The sequence below is a fragment of the Malaya genurostris genome, chromosome 3, assembly GCF_030247185.1.
Source record: "Malaya genurostris strain Urasoe2022 chromosome 3, Malgen_1.1, whole genome shotgun sequence".
NCBI lineage: Eukaryota > Metazoa > Arthropoda > Insecta > Diptera > Culicidae > Malaya > Malaya genurostris.
The window spans coordinates 163,441,037-163,463,659 of record NC_080572.1 but is presented as its reverse complement, the minus strand read 5'-3'; the positions used below and the strand labels follow the sequence as shown (position 1 = coordinate 163,463,659).

The window sequence follows — 22,623 nt, the reverse complement described above, 5'->3', positions numbered from 1 at the left end:
TATCACTAAAAAATCCATGGTGGTGCAAATATTGGAAGAGGGAAAACATATGTTTCAAAATTTTCTAGTATTTGTTAATGGAAGAAATACATGTTCAAAAATTATGAAAAAAATATAAACCTTTCCCATAATGCCTTAAATATACCTGATTTTTTTCAAATTTTTCGGAGGAGCGGTTTCTTCAAAAATCTAATAAAATAAAAATCTATAGAACCACCCTAGCTCCGTCAATATGGCAGTTAAAGGGTTGAAACTTTGAGAAAATTTTTTCCAGTCTATGACCTTTCGAATGTGGTATAACAATATGAATTCCCTTTGGGGGCAGATTTCACATGCTTATCCTGCTATAGCTTTTACACAGCAGTTCGAGAGTTTCCACAATTTAAATTTGAACGTTGTGAGTCCTATTGAAAACGATGTCTCACTGGAGTGATAGGAATGTCTAGAACGAAAACACATCTTAATTACCGTTTTTCTAGATTTGAAACGAGCTTTTGAAACTGTACTGCGGAAAAATCTTATAATAACACTGATATCACAGATTTACTTTACTCGTCAAGTTGGAGTTTGTATACCTCTGTTGTGCTCTAATATTTTTTCAAAATTTGTTCCGTAAAACGTTATATTCCGTGATCAGTACCTGTGATTCGATCTCAGCAGACCTATTGAAAGGTACACAGCGTGGAATACTTTATTTGTCGTTTATCGTGCCAGTAATCCCATTGCTGCAAAAGTGCCTGGTTATTATCGTTTGTTGACGCGTCAATAATCAGCAGCTACAAAGGTTTCGTTAAGTTCTTGCCGTCTTTATCTACCGTCCGTGTTTCACGAAACGAGTGAGAAGCGCAATGGAGAATAAACAATGCGCCGAGTGTAAAAGAGATGTAAACGACATCGAACCAATGCGTTGTGGTTTCTGTGAGGCCCAGTGCGGTAAAATTTCATTTTCAATCGAATAATATAAGATGAAAATGAAATTTATGGCCGCTGACAGTCAGCATATCCCTACTAATTCATTTGACTTTTGCTGCCATTTTAAAGTGAAGCTCCCGGAATTCATCGTCAGTTGATCAATCGTACCTAGTCATTTGAAGTTTTGCTTGCTCAGTTTCGAGTGCCAAGTAGTCTACCTGCTTCAATGCCTTTGCTTACTACCAGCAAATTCGAACGAATAGAATTATAAATGGAGTAAAGTATTAAAAATGAAAACTAAAGGAGGAAACAATTAATTTATGTGTATTCTGTGATTGATATTTCAGTTATCTGGTTTGTCTTTCATCTATTTTCTTGAACCAATTCGAATGTTTATATGAACCTCATTTGAAGGCCGCTCTCACACTATTGAAAGAGATATTTTGCCACTTCAAGAGATCAACTGACGGTGGTTCAACTGAGCCTCGATTGAAGAGAAACGAGTGATGATCTGAATGCTGCCGGTTCGGGCCGTCAACAAACATTGTGTGTGTCAGAGAGTGAAGTTTACTGCATTAGAGAGATCGTCAATGTGTTCCATATTCAGTTTCAATTGAATTGAATGAAGTTTTACTGCACTGGTGAGGCCTACATTCATATTAGCCAAACTTGTTGCGGCATAAATTCTAGAGGCCTAAGAGAAGCCTTCACCAATGGCAAACTCATGCTTTTCTGCACTGCTTGCAGAGAGGTGCTGGACCGTCGAAGCATTCGTGCCTATATCGATGAGACACAACAAGTGTCGACAATAGCGCCTGACCCGCAAAATTCAACTGACTTGCCATCGCAAGTTCAGCAACTTTCGAAAGCCGTTACTGCTCTAAATAAAAAAAAATAGAGGATATGTCAGCTACCCAGTCCAACTGGCCTACACCAGCTTGGCCTAGAGGCTTAAAACGTCGCCGGACTGAAGAAAATGAACCCACAGTTCAAGTTCCGACTGATCGTGGCACTAATCAAATCGATTTGAGTGACCTGTCCGTGCGATCTATTATCACCGATAATATAGAAAAGTTTTGGCTATATCTTTCTGGCCTTAATCCGTTGGTGTCGGACGATGACGTACAAAAAATTGTATCCCGCTGCCTTAGTGTAACTGAATCAATTGATCTGAAACGGCTCGTACCAAAAGGGAAGGATGTAACTGGCATGTCGTTCATTTCGTATAAAATTGGATTGGACCCTTGCTTGAAAACCAAAGCTCTAGACCCATCTTCTTGGCCCGTCGGATTGTTATTCCGAGAGTTTGTGGATTTGCCAAAAAACTCAAATCGTCGTTTGCTGCTTTCTCGCTCGGAGAGCTAAAAAATAATCCTGCTTCCGTGCGTTGTTTCGTGGACGGTGGAAACCTTCGGGTTTCCACCAGAGGCGAGTATTTTTGTATTAAAACAACTATCGCTTCACTAAATGATCCCGTGTTGCAGAGTGATGAACGAAATGAATATAAAATATGGGTATACTACCAGAACGTTCGTGGTTTAAGGACCAAAATCGACGAGCTTTTCCTGGCAGTGTGTGACTGCAACTACGATATCATCATTCTTACTGAAACCGGGCTCGACGATCGGATCAATTCCCAACAGTTATTTGGAAATGCATTCAACGTTTTCCGCTGCGACCGCAGCTTAGCAAACAGTGTCAAATCAAAGTTTGGCGGTGTTTTAGTTGCTGTTTCTCAAAAATATGCCAGCTCTGTTGTACAAACGGTGAATGGTCGTTGCCTCGAACAAGTGTGTGTATGTGCTACCGTGCGGGACCGAAAGATATTTCTGTGCGGTGTGTATATCCCTTCCGATAAAAGCCAGCAAGTTGGTGTGATCGATGAGCACATTTCTACTGTTTCGGAGCTGTGCAGCAAAAGTTCCGCAAGTGATATTGTTTTTGTGTGCGGTGATTTCAACCAGCCACGGATAACGTGGGGTCATGGATCAGACGTAGCACAATCTCCTTCTCTTCTACCCGTTGCCAGTACGACACTGATAGATGGTATGGATTATTTGAATTTATATCAAAGGAATCGCCATAAGAATCATCTCGGACGAACGCTCGATCTGATATTTTGTTCGTTAGAGAGCCAATTGGTAGTTGATCGTTGTGTTGCCCCACTACTACCCGTAGACCTTCACCATCCGCCTTTAGCTGTTTCATTGCCCGTTGATTGTGAAAGCGTTTCATGTGATACCCAGCTTATTGTCGAATCAATGCCATTGAACTACCGAAAAATTGATTTTACTGCCTTTCAAGCATATTTGCAGGATGTTAATTGGTCTGTTTTGTATGAAATCGATAACGTGAATGAGATGTCTTCACTATTCTGTGATATTTTGTTTCAATGGCCCAGTTCTAATCTTCCATTAGCAAAACGACCCATTGCTTCTCCTTGGACTACAGCTTACCTACGTAAACTCAAGCGGGATCGCAATGCCTGGCAACGCAAACATCGTCGTTTTCATAATGCTGAGACACAAAGAATGTTCAAACACTCCAGTGAAAGTTATCGTAAATTGAACGCGCGGCTATACAAAGATTACGTCATGCGAGTTCAAACTGACTTTCGACGGAATCCCAAGAAGTTCTGGACATTTGTCAACTCAAAGCGAAAATGTTCATCCATTCCTCCAAATGTTTGTCTCGACGGCGTGGAGTCTAACTCAACGGTGGATTCGTGCGAGCTGTTCGCAACATTTTTCGCTTCGGTATTTGCTGGAAATACTGCTTCCGACGCCGAAGCTGATGTCGCTGCTATGGACGTTCCTGAAAATTTAGTGCGTATGGATACTTTTATAATTACTCCTGAAATGATTCTCGCCGCTGCGAAGAAACTGAAAAAATCGTATTCAGCCGGACCCGATGGAATACCCGCTGCAGTTTACACTAATTGTACTGCTGCTTTAGCTGAGCCTCTGTGCATTATTTTCAACAAATCTTTCGAGCAAGGCATTTTTCCTGAGATTTGGAAGCAATCCTTCATGTTCCCTGTATTCAAGAGTGGTGACCGTCGTAATGTAAGAAACTATCGAGGCATAACAAGTTTATCTGCTGCTTCAAAGCTTTTTGAAATAATTGTAAGCAATGAGATGCTCTCTCGCACTAAACATTATATCTCAACTGAACAACATGGGTTTATGCCTGGACGCTCTGTCAGCACAAATTTATTAGATTTCACTTCGACCTGCATTTCGCGTATGGAGGAAAAGGTACAAATCGATGCGGTATACACGGATCTAAAAGCAGCGTTTGACCGAATAGACCACCGAATACTCCTTCGAAAGATGTCGCGATTAGGTGGAACTCAAAAGTTCATTGATTGGTTATACTCTTACTTGTGTGGTAGAGTTTTACGAATAAAATTGGGCTCGAGCGTTTCATCTCAGTTTACGAATGTGTCAGGAGTACCTCGAGGCAGCAATATGGGTCCGCTTCTGTTCTCTTTGTTTTTCAATGATGCTTTTTGCTGCTCAGTAACGGCTGCAGATTAGTTTACGCTGATGATTTGAAATTGTACCATGTAATTCGATCTATTGACGACTGTGTCCGGCTCCAACAGCTCCTCGATACATTTGTTGCTTGGTGCAAAAGAAACTGGCTGATTATCAGTACTGCGAAATGTCAGGTCATAACGTTCCACCGAATACAGAATCCATTGCATTTTGATTATCAAATTGATGGACAAACGCTCCAAAGAGTTGATCATGTTAACGACCTTGGTGTTTTGTTGGATGCCAAACTTACATTCAACCTACATCGCTCAACTTTGATTTCAAAAGCAACACGGCAACTGGGTTTTATTGCCAAAATCGGACGTGACTTCAAAGATCCCCATTGCTTGAAGGCATTATACTGTTCATTGGTTCGACCGCTACTTGAGAATGCTAGTTTAGTTTGGAGCCAGTATCAGATTGTTTGGAACTTACGGATTGAACGTGTTCAGAAAAGATTTGTCCGACTGGCTCTAAGAAATCTTCCCTGGCAAAACCCGCTTGACCTTCCACCGTACCCCGATCGCTGTCGTCTGATAGGTCTTGATTCATTGGAACGGCGCAGGAAAATTCAACAAGCTGTGTTTGTGGCAAAACTAATCAATGGCGATATCGACTCACCGCAACTTTTGTCTCTACTTGATTTCCGTGCCACGCAACGATTGCTGCGTTCTACTAGCCTATTTCAACCGAGATATCATCGAACGACGTTCGGATTCCATGAACCGATAACTACATGTATAAGAACATTTTCCACTGTTGAAAATCTTTTCGATTTTAATGAACCGACACATAAGTTTATTCAGAAAGTGTTACGATCGAATATTTTATAACTTGACTGATATATTCATTAAGACTTATTATATTGTCAGATGAATAAATGGAATAAATAAATAAATAAATAAATAAATGGAATATGATCATATTTCAACTCAAGTATTGTTACAACATGACATTACTGAGACGAATTTTGATGAAATTAAGTCATTCAAAAATTAAAAAACATTAAGGCTCCTGATAATGGTGAAATCCTTAATATTCTTATTAAAAACCAGCCCGATGTTCAAGGCAACTGTTGGTTAAAAAATTCAACAAGTGTTTTTCATTAGCTTACTTTCCTAAGAGATGGAAGAACTATAAAGTAATTCCTATCCACAAACTTGATAAAAACCAAGTGGAAACATCAAGTTCTCGACCAATTAGTTTACTTTCTTCTATGAGTAAACTTTTTGAAAAAAATATTAGTAAGAATGATGTCTCATATAAATGAGAATTCTATTTTCCACCAGAGCAACACAAAGACTTGATAGCAAAGATGTCTGACTTGCGGTTTTCTTTATATTTGATCAAATTATTGAATAATAACTGATAAATTAACTCCAGAAAACAGATTTTTTACTTCAATGATAATAAACAAACAAACACAATCATTAATCATTAATTTACACACTTGATGACACTTTTGTATCATTTGGATTGTTTTCGATTTCCTTTGGAGATTTGGATCTTTCTGTAGTTAGAAACTTTTCGCTACATGTTGAAACTGTTCTCTCTGACGTTTTAAAGGGCGGCGAACCGAAAGTCGATGCATCGAAGGTTTAAAATGTTGTATTTATTTTTCGATGAAAAAAATATAGTACATTTCATGTACATTCTGGGGGATAAGAGCGTTAAGTATATAAGATCTGCAATATCTTCTGCACTATCGACCCTAAAGGCAATACATCCCCTCAAAGCTATAAAGACTTTAATGCGATTAGTAAGGCATCTGCTTTGAACGTAGCCAAACTAGGTTTAAATCCTGGGCTCGGTACGTTTTCTTAGTTTTCTAAAAAAGTACGCGCCGCTCCACAATATAAATCACCAGTATATAGATTCGTGTTAGTGCTATGAATATTATTCTCTACTGTTTCTGAAAGGTTTCATATATCGTAAACCTTAATTATTGTTGCCAAACTTTCTGAAAACTCCTGAAACTAAACGCTGCAACCATCTGCTTAAGATGTGTCTCATCGCTTCAATGACTCTACGCAGTCAGTCTTTATCAAAACTCTCGATTCGTATGGAGGATGCAATGCAAAAGGCCATATAAATGTACCATCAAAAGAAGTATCTTCTAAAAAATAAATATTCTTTTCGTGTGCTCGAACGCTGGCGTCAATTACATGCGGTAAAATGTGAGAAGCACACAACAATAACGCTATCACACTGCCATCTCAGACTCTTTTTGTTGTAACTTTTCAGATTAGCAATGCATTAAGATCTCACTTTCATTGTGTTATACATAACATCTATTTATTATAGCTTCCATGGAGTAGGATTTCGCACGAAAAGTCATTGATCATCCTTGTGATGACTCTTCATGCTCAGGCAATATTTATATTCTCAGAATTTTTTACCTGTGGTATGTTGGCTACAGCTAATTTATTTAAGTCACTCGTACCCAATTAGGGTATAAATATTACCTCCCATGTGCTTGCTTGTACTCAATACGTTTTCTCGAATCCTAGTTGAAGTGGACTAGATTACCGAGCTTCGACAAGGTTTTATCGTTTGCATTCACATTAGGTATGGAGCCAAATTGTGGCTAGCAGATAAACTAAATTCATTGAGCCAGCAAGCAACATGATTGTGTTGTCATGCTAGCAAGGTCTACTTTTCGATTCATCACCAGCGAGACCTTGGTGTACGGTTACCTCTAATTAAAATTTACTCTCTTCTGGTATGGCGAAACAGTGAAGAGGTGTAAATATGTACATAGTCCATTGCGTTCGGTTCATCGTTCGTAACTTTGATCACGATAGTTTCGCTTTACTTTGCCATGCCATAATATTGGCAATAATTTTAGGTACTATAATCGTTCTAAATACAACACAGAGTCGTCAGGAGTCATTCATGAACTATGTAAACTCACGAGATTGTGATATTCCGTAAAAGTCAACGTTTAGCTACTAACTAAAGACGTATGAAATTTTAACCTCATAATTCGGATCGCAATTCAGAGAAAATAATTGTTAAGAACTGCAAAAACGCATTTGATAAGGCTTTATGATCTCAGCAAACAATACTTATGGTCATCATTTTTCATACGACATCAATTTTTTAAAGTTTATAAAGTGATTCTATAACGTGGTTTATGAACAACCCATTAATAAAATCCACAACCACACCAGAGTCTCACAGGAATTATGTGATTGCTCACGAAAAGCAGAATGGTGGAGATGTTGTTCCTCATCTCCAGTTCATTTGTCACTGCAGTCGCGTTCGCACATGGTGAATCAGTTTAAATGAAGTTTCGCAAGTCCGTTACATTGAATACCCATATTATGACCAGCGCAAGATATAACAGGTGTATCGTTAACCCCCCAATAGTCAGATTCATTAAAACATAATGTATGGTGTGTTGAATGCACGAGAATGACGAAATGGAACGATTGTCAGTGTTAACGAAATGTTTTCACTTTACACTGGCGATGCATTTACTTATAATTCCACATCCTAACCCTAAGACAGTCTTCGAATTGTATCCCCTTCCGTCTAAAGTCATAGGGCATAGCCATTAAATTCAAATAAAATTAAAACTAGTTTAGACCATGTACTAGTGATGCGATACTATGTTATCTGAAGACCTTTAGTCTTGACAAAACCGCATATAACTGAACCGCAATGAGTTTGAAGCTATTCATTGATCAGTTTATCATAAATGCGTTGGTACATGTGCAAATCTCTTACCATACCATAATTTTTTCACTATTTTCTATAACAAAATCTGAACATCTGTCTTGTCCTTACTGCATAAGTCTTGAGCTGATTCTGTACAATGTTTCCATTTTAACGTAAGATTCATCCACCACAATGATGCGATTATGTTCCTTAACATAAACTACCTAGTACAGTTTGAAAATTTCAATTTTAATGTATAACCTTCTTTTAACAGTGCTGAAACATATCAGCCATTTATGACAGATACTAAAGCAGTTTAAAATGCTGTAAAAGCAGTAAATAGAAAATTCAAAACATTTTGTAGTAATGGTAATCTAATTTTATGTACATGCAGTTGAAAATAAAAATTCTAGTTCTTACAAAGATTCATGCAGTTTCATGACTGTTTTTAGCATAGTCGTTCCTTGCCTTTCTCATATAGGGAGACTATGCAATCACTCTAAAACTGATTTTTGAACTGACGTCTGGAGGGTCGAGTGTCATATACCATTCGACTCAGTCCCTCAAGATCGTAAAATATATGTGTGTATATAATATATGCCTGTGCGTGTTTCTGTGTTTTCTCAGAAATGGATAGATCGGTTTTCACTTACCTAGATCCTGATTAAATGACTAGACTGTTTCATCTGGATCTCACAGCCTGCTTCATCCAGATCCGACTTCTGGTGACAGAATAATATGCACAAAAAATGAAAATAATGTGCATTTTCTCAAAAATAGGTAAATCGAAACTCACAAATGAAAGATCTTATAGATTACTTACAAAGTTACAAGTAGAAAAGTGATGTTCGATTTTAGAGGTGTTTTTATACGTAAGATGTAAAATTATTAAAACTAACATGTAAATTATTTTAGGTTACAGTTAACACATGGACCAATAAGTCCCGAGACCAACAATGGAAACAACTTTTTTTTTTGCAAATTTTTTTTTATTCATCAACATAATCACCTTTTAGGGTGATACAATGGTTCCAACGTTTTTCCAATTTTTCAATACCATGTTTATAGAAAAATTTATCTTTCGCTTCAAAATAAGCTTCAGTTTCAGAGATGACCTCCTCATTTGAGCCAAATCTTTTTCCCTGGAGCATTTTTTTAAGATCAGCAAAGAGCCAGTAGTCACTGGGGGCTAAATCTGGCGAGTATGGGGGGTGGGGAAGCAGATCAAAGCCCAATTCGTTCAATTTCGCCATTGTTTTCATAGACTTGTGGCAGGCTGTTTTTGTTCCATCGAAAGCAATCGCGGCACCCAAAAACCTTTTTCATGCTCAATTTTTCATGAAGGATAGTAAATACACTTCCATATGATATCTGTGTAATCTCAGCAATCTCACGGAGCTTCACTTTACGATCTTTCATTATAATTTTTGTCACTTCACTCACATTTTCCGGTGTAACGGCTTCCACAGGTCTACCCGAACGTTCTGCGTCATTTGTGTCGGTACGACCACGTTTAAACTCGGCGAACCACCGACAAATCATTGCTTTTGATGGACAAAAGTCCGAATAACATTTTTCAATCCATTGTTTCACTTGCACGGTGTTTTTACCCATTAAAAAACAATGTTTTATCAAAAAACGAAGCTCGTTTTTTTCCATTTTTTAAACAAACTACAAAACGACTTCACTCCAACCTCGATAACTCAGCTGTTTCTGGTCGGACTGACTTAAAATTTTGACCCGTTTCAAGCAAAGGTTAGTACTCTACAAAGACGTGGTTACTGGTTTACTACGAGCGCCATCTCTGCTTTAGTCTCGAGACTTATTGATCCATGTGTTAATTGTTTTCCGATCAAATTTACTTCGGCTTTATTGGTTTCTCGTTTCCGGAAACACCGGAAGCAGTAGTCGAAAACGAAACTCATGTCGATTGTTTAGAGAAACTATAAGAAAAGTCTCATAGTCTAGGCTACTGAATTCCGTTCGAATTGGACTTTCAGCCTCAGAATTAAAGCTGATGTGAGCATTAATTTTATAATCATCATATATGTGACGACGTAGAAAGGTACAAAAGGAAAAAGAAAACTGGTCTTCTATTCAAATTTGAAGGTCTAGTTAGTTGACGACCAAACAAGCTCATTTCAGCATTACCGGATGTTTCGAAAGTGCCGGATATAATGAATGGAAACTAAAAAAATAAACTTGTTTTGAGAGACGGATGGAATGATTTTTACAAATTTTGTTACTAATAAAAAATATTATGCCCCAAAAGATTACTCTGCAACTTGAACCAAATTCGAATTCCAGTACCGAAATTATAAGGAGTACAGGGTGCACCATGTAACTTTCTTTTTTAAACATGCAATAAAACACAAACGGTTCATCCAAAAAATTTCAAGATTTCAAAAATTTTTCATATTAAAGTACAATCTCTCCGGTTAATTGTGGAATATAATTTCATTCAAATGGCTGCCTCGGTTGGCCTTGCAGTACGCCATACGGTCGGTCCAGTTTTTTAATACATTTTCGATTGTATGCAGCTTTATTTCAGCTATGGCTGCACGAATGTTGTCATTCAAGGCTTGAATTGTCTCTGGCTTGTCCACATAACGCTTATCTTTGACAGCCCGCCAAAGATAATAGTCTAACGGCGTCAAATCACAGCTCCGAGGCGGCCAAGCGACATCTGAATTTCGACTGATAATTCGATCTTCGTAGACTGTGCGCAGAAGGTTGATCGTGGCACGGAGCCTGATGGAACCAAATGGTGTCCAAGTCTGCCTCTTCAAATAACGGGAAGAACCAATCGCTAATCGTGGCGCGGTAGCGCTCGCCGTTGACCGTGGCGGCGGCTCCTGTCTCATTTTCGAAGAAAAATGGCCCAAATGATGCCGCCAGACCAAAATCCGCACCAAACCGTCACTCTCTGAGGATGCCTCGGCTTCTCCATGATAACGTGCGGGTTTTCCGTCCCCCAGATGCGACAATTTTGCTTACTAACATACCCGCCGAGATGAAAATGTGCCTCATCTGAGAAGATGATTTTTTTCGCACACATTCCGCAACATTACCATGATTTTCAAAGTAAAAGTAACTATTTTCACGCGTTCCTCATGCGTATACACAACCATTTTCGTTCAGCGGAAGAATAAAACTAAGTTTCTGTCAAATCAGAAGTGACATTAAGATTATCAATGTCGAAATAACCGCTAGTTAAAAAAAATGTTAGATGGCGGATCCTGTAAAATATATCGAACCGTCATTAAAGTGACGCTGCAATGAACATAAACACTCTGCGAAACTGCGCTAATAATTTCGTGATAAAAAACTCCAAAAACACGAAAATCACCGGTATTTGCGAATTTAGATTAAAAAAGGTCTCATGGTCCCTTGAGATACTGTGACATTTTAGCCGAATCTTGCTTCTAGTTCCGGAATTCCTCTAAACATTGTCAAGCATTCATTTGAAATAATGCTTTTGCATCATTATCCCTTTACATTCATTTTACTTTTGTTGCCGAAGCTCCCAATATTTTTCGTCAATTGAATAACCATACCTAGTCACTTCAAGTTTTACTTGCTCAGTTTGTAGTGACAAGTAGTCTTTTAGTTTCATTGTCTTTCTTGTCTTCACTGTGGGTAGCGAGCAAGTGCGAATGAATAGGCATAAACATCAACTCGATAACACAAAACTCTCTCCGACCATAATGATAAATAGAGGGTGGCGGTATTTATTTGAGTTTTCAATTATCACCAGCATGTTAGAATCGATAATTTCGACTAGTGAGCAATTCCAGGAATGAGTAGACGAAAAAGTGACAAAATCAGAATCGAGCTTCTCCGATTTGGATGAAACTTTGCACATGGCTTCAGTAGGGCAAACCATAAGTTTTTGAACCGATTGAGAAGTCAATCCGACTCACGACTGATTTTTAAAAAGGGCGTATGTATTTTTGCATTTCACATAAATTGCCTTTTTCAAATCGTTGTAACTCGGAAACCGTTAATTGTACAAAAATGGCGTTCAGGAAAAAGTCGTAGGAAATCGATTGGGTACTATAAAAAAATATACACTGAAAAAAATTAATTTTTTTTCTCAATAATTTCAAAATGAACCAAAAAAAAATAAATTAAAAAAATCAGGGTTTCGATTTTTTTTGATAATTTTTATTTTAAAGCTCTTATTGAAACCTACAGATTGATGGCTATCCCATCCGTGCCTTTTGAAAAATGAAGAAGTTACAGCTAATACAATTTACAGATATATTCGAAATTTCAAGTTCTCGTTGAAAGATAATCATTTAAACAGTAAAATATTATTCTACAGGTTAAAGGCAATAAATTTGTTCATGATATCCTTTCTTCTAAAAGTAGCTGTTCTTGAGATACTTGGATATTTAATTACCACCATTTTTTATATTTCCATCAATTGTTTATCTGCTTGCTATATCTACAATTAATACATGTACATGAATAATTCTTAATTATATTTAAGGTTTTACTTATGTCTGACGGAGCTGCCTCCCAGTACAAAAACAGAAAATAATAATAATAATAATTATGTAGGTTTTAATCTGTAGGTTTTAATAAGAGCTTTAAAATAAAAATTATCAAAAAAAATTAAAACCCTGATTTTTTATTTAACGTCTTCGGATTTTGTAATTATTGAGAAAAAAATCAAATTTTTGTTCAGTGTATATTGTTTTAGAGTGCCCAATCGATTTCCTACAACTTCTTCCTGAACGCCATTTTTGTACAATTAACGGTTTCCGAGTTACAACGATTTGAAAAAGGCAATTTTTGTGAAATGCAAAAATACATACGCCCTTTTTAAAAATCAGTCGTGAGTCGGATTGACCTCTCAATCGGTTCAAAACTTATGGTTTGCTCTACTGAAGCCATGTGCAAAGTTTCATCCAAATCGGGGAAGGTCGATTTTGATTTTGTCACTTTTTCGTCTACTCATTCCTGGAATTGCTGAATGAAAATCGAGTGAAGAAACAAAAGTTATTACTTGGATGAACTTGATGTCATTATAAACATCACGCCACCAACATTTTTTGTGAAAAAATGAGTTTTTTCCACTACAGTGATCATTTCACTATGTGTGTTACTGGTAATAGGTAAAATTAAGTGAAGTGACATGTAAGTGAAGTGAATGTGACAGTGGAAGTGAGAACGGTAATAAGAGCCATATTTTAACAATATTCACCCTGTAATTCCAGAACCGGATGTCGGATCCGGATGGAATTCAGGAATTCAATTTTGGACCTTTTATTTGAGTCGAAGTTTGTGAAAATCGGTCAAGCCATCGTTGAGAAAAGTGAGAGAAATCCTTTTTGGAATATATGGCCCCTATTTGCGGTGCTTCCGGAGGTCGTCAAATGGTTAGATAAATAAGTCCTCACAAGTTCCTATCTCATGCCTCCCCATGTGTCTATGATGACATTTGGTCAATAGGACGGCGGCGACTGGTTGTTATTGCCTTCTGTGTTAATAGCAGAATGCGAGGGTGCGAAGTTGGTCATTTTGGCCTTCTTAACAGCAGTTATATGAAAACTATCTAATAATCAAATTCGGATCTACTGTAAGTCTACTCGCATACACTGGTAATGCCTTGAACTGGTGTCTTCACGCATACATACATACATTCATACTATTTTCGGTGCTTCCGGAATCAGAAACCGGGAACCTGGATAGCCGGAATCGGCTGATAATGGCAATCGATTGGAGTAGTTTCGAGGCCAACTAAGTTTTTTTTTTACGTTTTATGTTTCGCCACGTATCAAATTTTTAAAACATTTTACCCTATAAATTCGGATACACGGACACTTTACCCTATAAATCCTAACTGTGAAATCGCAGTGCCGGTGGATGACGAAGAACTACCGCAGGACTTCGTTCGTGCTGGACGACGAAAGTTACTTTTCGCTCTCGAAGACCCACATTCCAGGAAATGACAGCTACTATTCCAGCGACAAGTCGGCTACATCCCCCGGAGTAAAATAGAAGTATAAGGGTAAACTTGAAAAAAATTCATGTTGTGCATCGCCATATAGGACAGAGAGATTCCAAAGCCTTGGTTCAAGCCGAGTGGCCATCAATCCACAAGTGTATCAGAAAAGTGTCTTGAGAAAATTCCTCCGCCGTTCTTGAAGGAACATCATGCGGATGGGAAGTACGTATTCTGGCAGGACAAGGCATCTTCCGATTACGCCAAGAAGACGCTGTAGTATCTTGAGTAGCAAAGCATACCGTACGTGCCGTATGAAAGGAAACCGACAAACTTACTCCTGTGTCGTTCCTTTGAGGATTTTTTCGGCTCCCTATTCTTAGCAGTTGATCACGAGGATCCAGAATTGCATCCAGAAGATGGACGTCAGTGCCGTTCAGCGCTCTTTTGAGAGCATCGTGACTAAGTTGCGTCGTACGGCTGACCAGGGCCACTTCTCCAATATTCATTGACGTTTATTTTTTTGAAGTCTAAACATTTTTTTAATAAAAAATACTGAAGTCGTTGAAAATTTTTTTTTATTCTATTTACATTCAGCTCCACAAGTATACTAAATAGCATCTCAAATAGTTGACAACGATACAATCCAATAAAAATTCGATCCAATTGAAATGATCAATGCTATTGGATAGAATTGATTTTATTTGCGTCCAGATCTAATAACGTTATAACGATGATGTCGGTTATAACATAAGCTCGTAAAGTTCCAAATTTGCACGAAACTTTACTCGATATGATAGTTTGGAATGGTTTTCGTGGCAAAGCATTCAAAAACTCGATACGATCAACATCACTGATTTAGCAAAACAACAACTCGAAACTTCTAGTCAAGCCGGTGTAGTGGCTTCCACTTATCCCTGACCTCAAAGAAACTAATCTTTACAAACAATATGAAGCTGAAATAAACCAATGTTTACAAACAATATAACTACTTGGATGCCCTTGATTGATCCTGGGAAGAGCAAAATCCATGGCACCCAAATAATCCGATGGGAAGCATGCCGGAGCGCGTCAGGTCCTGAAAGCCGAAGGAAAATGCATCAGTTATTAAAATGCTTTGCCACTGCTTTAATTTATGTGAGGCTTATCTTGAGCTAATAATTAAGCTTTAGTAAAAATAATTTTCAACATGAACTATTTTTTTCAGCTGAATCTTTTTTGCTGTATTCCACTATTGAACCTCAAAAATAGAAGTAAATATACCGGGTAAAACTTACAGTGCGTTACCTTTACTTTGAACTATATTAAATATCAGTTAAGTATATGCGTTCCTAATCTGTCATTATATAAGGTTCAAGACTCAGTAAATTTCCATACGTAACGATAAAAGATGATTTTACAGTTGTTTTTTCCACAAAAAAGAAACACAAATGACGCAATAGATTAAAAGTTGATGAAAAGCGCCTACTTGCTGTTACGCATCAATGAACAAACTAAATAGAAGTTAAATAAAAACACAGCGTCGTTTAGAAATATGCGTCTAGACGGTCAGACGGTCGGACGAAGAAAAAACAACAGAACGACAAAAACAAAATTTTAAAAATTCAAGTTTGTTTGGATGGTTACATACATATGTATGATAAGGTTATTGTGTCCACTACAGAAACATAATTAATTATTCATCTCAACGTAGAGCTGTATGGAGATACAAGTACATAATGAAAAATTCACTATCCTATGCAATTTTTGTCGTCAGCCTATTTAGTTCCGACAACAATGTACGCATCCGAAGAAAATAAGATGCAATATAACCACAACGTTATTAGCGGTATTTTCCACTCCCATTTCAACGAGCCTCTTAATGGTTGTTGGTTTTCCAGATGCCAATTTGTGTGCGACTATCAATAACATAGTCATTAGAGATAGATTTATTTCTATATAAGCACATCAAAGTGCGGCGAGTGTTGATTGCATAACTCATGTGGTTGTACCAAAGTCTTCTACAAAATTGTATTTTTGAAATGCTTGGTTATTAAAAATCATTACATTATTTAAGCAAAGCATTATTTCATAACACTCATTACAAATTGACTGAAAATGTCTCACCGCTGACCGCGTTAGTATAGTTAATCGGGATATTTTTTCCACGGCGCCTAAGTTCTCGTAGAAATTTTTTTCAATGTGAACTTTCGGCAGATGCAGGATTTCAACATCAATAATCATTGTAAATAGCTTTTCGTCTGCTCCTTCGCGTTTCGTTGGCCCCATTCAGCACACATCAGCTTCCGCAAGGATGATTCATGCAAAATTTTTGTGATCGGTTTCTGCTTCGACCAGAAATGAGCACGAGAAGACAACGGTCTGATTTAATGGATTGCGTCTTGAAAACTTCACGTTGAAAAAATCTATTCTGCTATTTTGTTATTCAAAGTTTTATGCAACAGAACAAGCATACTTGTGAATGGGTGGATTTCAAAATGAATGGTTCCAAAAAATTGAAAGATAGCTTTGTGGCATCCCTCCTTACTTTCAAATATTTAATGAAGCTCTGTCTCTACATGATACAAGAAATAAATATAAGGGAAAAAAACGCAAAAACGTAGACTGATTATGATCTAATAATCTTTTTGTGATATGTGATATAAAGAAGCCATAATAAATACTATATATCCGATTGTTTAAAGAGCGTTGTCTTGAGACGTTGAGATGAGACACATTCTTCAATGAAGTAGAGTTTTTTCGATCATTACATCAAAGTCATTCAAGCACAACCTTCTTGTATTATCTGTTTTACAGATAAAAGACATTAAAGATGAAACTTTTTCACGTTTTTATCTCATCTTTGCCTATCAGATGTGATTATCAAAATTGTATCAAATTTGGATATTATAAATAACACAAAACCTAATCTAAATCTATTATAATTCTGATGTGGTTTTTTGATCGGGTCCATACATACCGGAAGATGCATCTAATACTTTTAATATAATACTTTTAATATATATATATATATATATATATATATATATATATATATATATATATATATATATATATATATATATATATATATATATATATATATATATATATATATATATATATATATATATATATATATATATATATATATATATATATATATATATATATATATATATATATATATATATATATATATATATATATATATATATATATATATATATATATATAAATTTGAGCTCAAAATTGCGATTTTGCTATACCGGCTCTTTTCTCAAACAGATGAGTCGATTTTCACAAATTTAGACTCAAATGAAAGGTTTTATGGTGTCATACTGCAAATGACTTTTGTCCGGCGACTTCCGGTTTCGGAACAACAAGCAAGGTTAAAATTTACAACGTCATGTATAACATAAAAAGCAAAAGAAAACGAAGAATTTATAAAAACTTGAATCAAAACTTTTTATAAATTTAAATGGCTATGCTAGTGTATGCGGATACAATCTTTTTTATTCTTATTGAAGATTCAAATAAAAGCTTTTTGAAATATATTATACTATTGAATAAAAAAAAAAGCTTTTTGAAAAATCCCTTCCTAACATTTATTTAAACATAAGTTATACGAGAAACTAAGTGAATTAAAACATCATATATATATATATATATATATATATATATATATATATATATATATATATATATATATATATATATATATATATATATATATATATATATATATATATATATATATATATATATATATATATATATATATATATATATATATATAAATTTTGGCTCAAAATTGCGATTTTGCTATACCGGCTCTTTTCTCAAACAGATGAGTCGATTTTCACAAATTTAGACTCAAATGAAAGGTTTTATGGTGTCATACTGCAAATGACTTTTGTCCGGCGACTTCCGGTTTCGGAACAACAAGCAAGGTTAAAATTTACAACGTCATGTATAACATAAAAAGCAAAAGAAAACGAAGAATTTATAAAAACTTGAATCAAAACTTTTTATAAATTTAAATGGCTATGCTAGTGTATGCGGATACAATCTTTTTTATTCTTATTGAAGATTCAAATAAAAGCTTTTTGAAATATATTATACTATTGAATAAAAAAAAAAGCTTTTTGAAAAATCCCTTCGTAACATTTATTTAAACATAAGTTATACGAGAAACTAAGTGAATTAAAACAGGTTTTTAAATTTCTTCATACTACGACATGCATCTTCCATTCTATGATCATGTACCCAAAATATTACGCTTGGGTTAATGAACGCAGGGATTTGATAAATGACTGCTCAGTGCTCAATACCAAGAGCATGATTATGTTCAAGTGCAAATCTAAATACCTCAACAACATAATATTAAATCAGCTCTTGGAATCTTTCCATTGTGGTGTATTTGTTCTATTTGCAAAATTTTGATTTAATTTGCGGTAGGACGAATTCGTCGCAGCTTGGATTTGATTATTGTTCTGGGAGCAGTGCCAGCGGAAGCAAACTATTTTCGAATTATTTTACATTATCAGTGTTTTGTACAGCAAAAAACTGTATTTCAAAAAAAATTATATTATATTCTGGATCATTTGCTTACGCTTAACATGGCCAAATATAAACAAACAAAAAATATAATTTGTAATACTAAATCTCATTGTGACTTTGTAGGCAATTGATTGCCGTAGATACCGGGAAAAATGATTCGTGCCTCCTTTTTGATGGACAGAATTAATTTCTCGAATATCGGCAGCAACTGAAGGAAGATCATGCACACGTAACTCTACATCGCAATCCAACACATATTCTGGTAAACTGTACTTGAAATTAGCATGCTTCACATGAGTGATTCTTAAATGAGGCTCGTTTTCGACATTTGGTACAAGAAGATGAAACTTTGCTAAAGCAGTTTTTTTCAGCTGATTAAAACTAATGGTGTGATGTACATTCAATTTTGTAAGGAACGCAAAGCAATTGATTTGCCTAAAGACAACAACAATAGGCGACTCATGTGAAGCATGCTAATTTCAAGTACAGTTTACCAGAATATGTGTTGGATTGCGATGTAGAGTTACGTGTGCATGATCTTCCTTCAGTTGCTGCCGATATTCGAGAAATTAATTCTGTCCATCAAAAAGGAGGCACGAATCATTTTTCCCGGTATCTACGGCAATCAATTGCCTACACAGTCACAATGAGATTTAGTATTACAAATTATATTTTTTGTTTGTTTATATTTGGCCATGTTAAGCGTAAGCAAATGATCCTGAATATAATATAATTTTTTTTGATATACAGTTTTTTGCTGTACAAAACACTGATAATGTAAAATAATTCGAAAATAGTTTGCTTCCGCTGGCACTGCTCCCAGAACAATAATCAAATCCAAGCTGCGACGAATTCGTCCTACCGCAAATTAAATCAAAGTTTTGCAAATAGAACAAATACACCACAATGGAAAGATTCCAAGAGCTGATTTAATATTATGTTGTTGAGGTATTTAGATTTGCACTTGAACATAATCATGCTCTTTGTATTGAGCACTGAGCAGTCATTTATCAAATCCCTGCGTTCATTAACCCAAGCGTAATATTTTGGGTACATGATCATAGAATGGAAGATGCATGTCGTAGTATGAAGAAATTTAAAAACCTGTTTTAATTCACTTAGTTTCTCGTATAACTTATGTTTAAATAAATGTTACGAAGGGATTTTTCAAAAAGCTTTTATTTGAATCTTCAATAAGAATAAAAAAGATTGTATCCGCATACACTAGCATAGCCATTTAAATTTATAAAAAGTTTTGATTCAAGTTTTTATAAATTCTTCGTTTTCTTTTGCTTTTTATGTTATACATGACGTTGTAAATTTTAACCTTGCTTGTTGTTCCGAAACCGGAAGTCGCCGGACAAAAGTCATTTGCAGTATGACACCATAAAACCTTTCATTTGAGTCTAAATTTGCACGGAACGACCGAATTTAGCTCTGCGCCTAATTCGTATTACTGTTTTTGAATTAGTTGATTTTAACAACAAAATTTCCAAAATAACTATAAAATTAGTTAAAATTGAGAATTCACTTTGCTGAAAAAAATTCTTGTTTTTAGAGAATGTGTTTAGTTGGCGAATATTCTGTACACAAACCAGTAATATTTCAATCCAGTACGAAATTCTTATTGACAACTAATTTTGTTATTAAAATCAGAACGTTTGTTTCTATTTATCTATCACCATCATTACTGAAGGACAGGACAAACAAAACAAAAATGAAATTGGATTTATTAATAAGTTTATTAGCTGAAAGCTCATGAGAAGTGTCAAAGCAAGACAATCCATTAAAAAGCTAAAAGGGACAGTCTTGTGCAAACTGCTTGTTTAGATGTTTTTCGCATGTGTTACGATATATCGATATATAAATTTCTAAACCGATATGTAAAAATGACGTAAACTGTTAGTGGAAAGTGTATTTATTCAGAATTTGTGCGCATTAAAAGCGATTGTGCGTAATAATGTTTTTACGGGGAACAGTGAAGTGAGTTTCGAATATTGCACTCTAATTGTATATGTCAAATGATGTTTTTTGTATCTTCCAATCTTCTGGGCTACGCTGTCCGGTGTACTACTTGTATTCGGTTTTTGTTTTCCGAGTGCTCAAAGTTTTCAGTGAGATAGTCAATTTCGCGAAGTCGAATGAATAAAACAGCAATTGAGAAGAAAAATTTTCAAAAAGAAGTTTATGTTTCGCTTATGTCTTTTTCTCCAATACAACATCGTATTTATACCTGCCAATATAGAAAAGATAATCGTGACTGAAATTTTTTTCGGTAGTCGTGTGCCATCTAGTGGCTAGGAGTCATTACGGTGTTAACGTTTTTTCGGTGACAGAGCGCCATATAGCTGCAAATGGCAGAAACCAATTCAACCATTTATGTTGGTTGAAAACAACGTTTTATTTTTCTAATTCAACTAAAAAATTAGTTGAATGGATATGAAGCGTGCCTTAGCTAAGAAATGACAGCACATTTAATTGGTGAATTAAACTAAAAACAATAGCCATTTCAACAAATATTTTATTATTTTTAAGGGAATTAGAATTAAAAAATCTAAATTAGCAAAAGTAAGATTTTTTTAGTTGTCTCAAAAAATAACTAACTAAAATCAGAAAATCAACTAATTTTTTCGCCAAAATGCTGATTTCGGTCTTTCCGTGTGTGAAAATCGACTCATCTGTTTGAGAAAAGAGCCAGTATAGCAAAATCGCAATTTTGAGCCAAATTTGGCCGTTTTCGACAGGTTGCAGTTCTATACACATTTCTGTATTTCCTGTATTTCTGGAACCGGAAGCCAAACCTGAATAAAATTCAACATTAACTTATGGAAACATAATACTTTTCATTTGAATCTGAGTTTGCAACGACCGGTCTAGCCGTTTTTGAGATATTGGAATGATTTCCGGTTTGGAACACACAAGCACTTTTCCGGTACATCTGGGACCAGGAATGATGATGCGGTATACCCAAAATCAACGTATTTGGCCATAAACTAACCATACCTGCCTAATTGGATAATTTGGTTGTTTGAATGTATTTGGATCGATTTTTCCGTGTCATGTATAAAAACACGCTCCAGAAAATGAAATTTGTATACTTATCAGCCTGTAATTCCGGAATCGGAAGTCGTATCCGGATGAAATTCGATAGGGTTGCATGGGATTGAAAGACCTCTTATTTGAAGCTTGTGAACATTGGATGAGCGGTCTCTAAGAAAAGCGAGTGCACTTTTATCCATTTTTTGCACATTTTACATCGTTACTCCTGAACCGGAAGCTCGATCCGCAATAAATTTGATTGCAGGCTATGGGACCGAGAGACCTCTCCTTTAAATCTTATGAAAATTATGAAAGTCGGTGCAGCCATCTCCGAGAATATCGAGTGCACATTTTTGTTACATACACACAGACATTTTGCGAGCTGAGTCGAATGGTACATGACGCTTGACCCTCCGAGGCTCGGTTCAAAAGTCGGTTTGCACAGTGATTGCACAGCTTTTCTATATGAGCAAGCAAAGAGGTAAAACAATTCGAAAACGAAACAATGAACAAAATTGATTTAAAATAAGAATCTAAAATTGAACACGAGCCATAAATTCGTTATCTGTTATCTAGGCTGTATTTATAACATGTGGAGATATTAACACATTCGTGTCACATTTTAAAACTTGAACAGCCATATTCAGTTGAAACATTTTATCATGACAAAAGTTTATTGTCTTTGTGAATTTTAGGTTTTGAAAGTGAACTCATATCCATAACTGCGTTGTTAACCTATAGTCAAAAACATTCGACACGTACGCGAAACTGCAACCATATCTTGCAAAATGAAAAAAATATCAAACCCATACATACGATGAATGAGAAACTTTTCATTCAAACTAACGCCAAAGAAAGTCTTATTCATCGTATTATTCACAGTTCTAATAGTCTTCCCATTCAAGTATATTATTGGTCCCTATTGACCGTTCCTTAGCGTGACCCACGCACATGATTCATGTGAAATATTTTCAT

At 35.8% G+C, this 22,623-nt stretch overlaps 2 protein-coding genes across 2 annotated transcripts in view; both read left to right on the top strand.

The window, feature by feature from the left end:
* The window catches only part of LOC131436206 (FMRFamide-related peptides), a 59,827-nt gene that overhangs the window by 10,229 nt on the left and 26,975 nt on the right, over positions 1-22,623 (top strand). The gene's annotated exons all lie outside the window — the stretch shown is intronic.
* On the top strand, positions 1,816-14,347 carry LOC131434079 (uncharacterized). Its single transcript, XM_058600728.1, has 4 exons — positions 1,816-2,112; positions 2,397-3,977; positions 13,980-14,114; positions 14,174-14,347. The coding sequence occupies exons 1-4, from the start codon at positions 1,816-1,818 to the stop codon at positions 14,345-14,347; spliced, it is 2,187 nt and encodes a 728-aa protein (XP_058456711.1).

Coding starts and splice junctions, on each gene's coding strand:
- LOC131434079 (XM_058600728.1), top strand. CDS start 1,816: ATGTCAGCTACCCAGTCCAACTGGCCTACACCAGCTTGGCCTAGAGGC. Junction 3,978..13,979: donor AGAGTGGTGACCGTCGTAAT/GTAAGAAACTAT, acceptor GTGAAATCGCAG/TGCCGGTGGATGACGAAGAA. Junction 14,115..14,173: donor AGTCGGCTACATCCCCCGGA/GTAAAATAGAAG, acceptor ATCGCCATATAG/GACAGAGAGATTCCAAAGCC.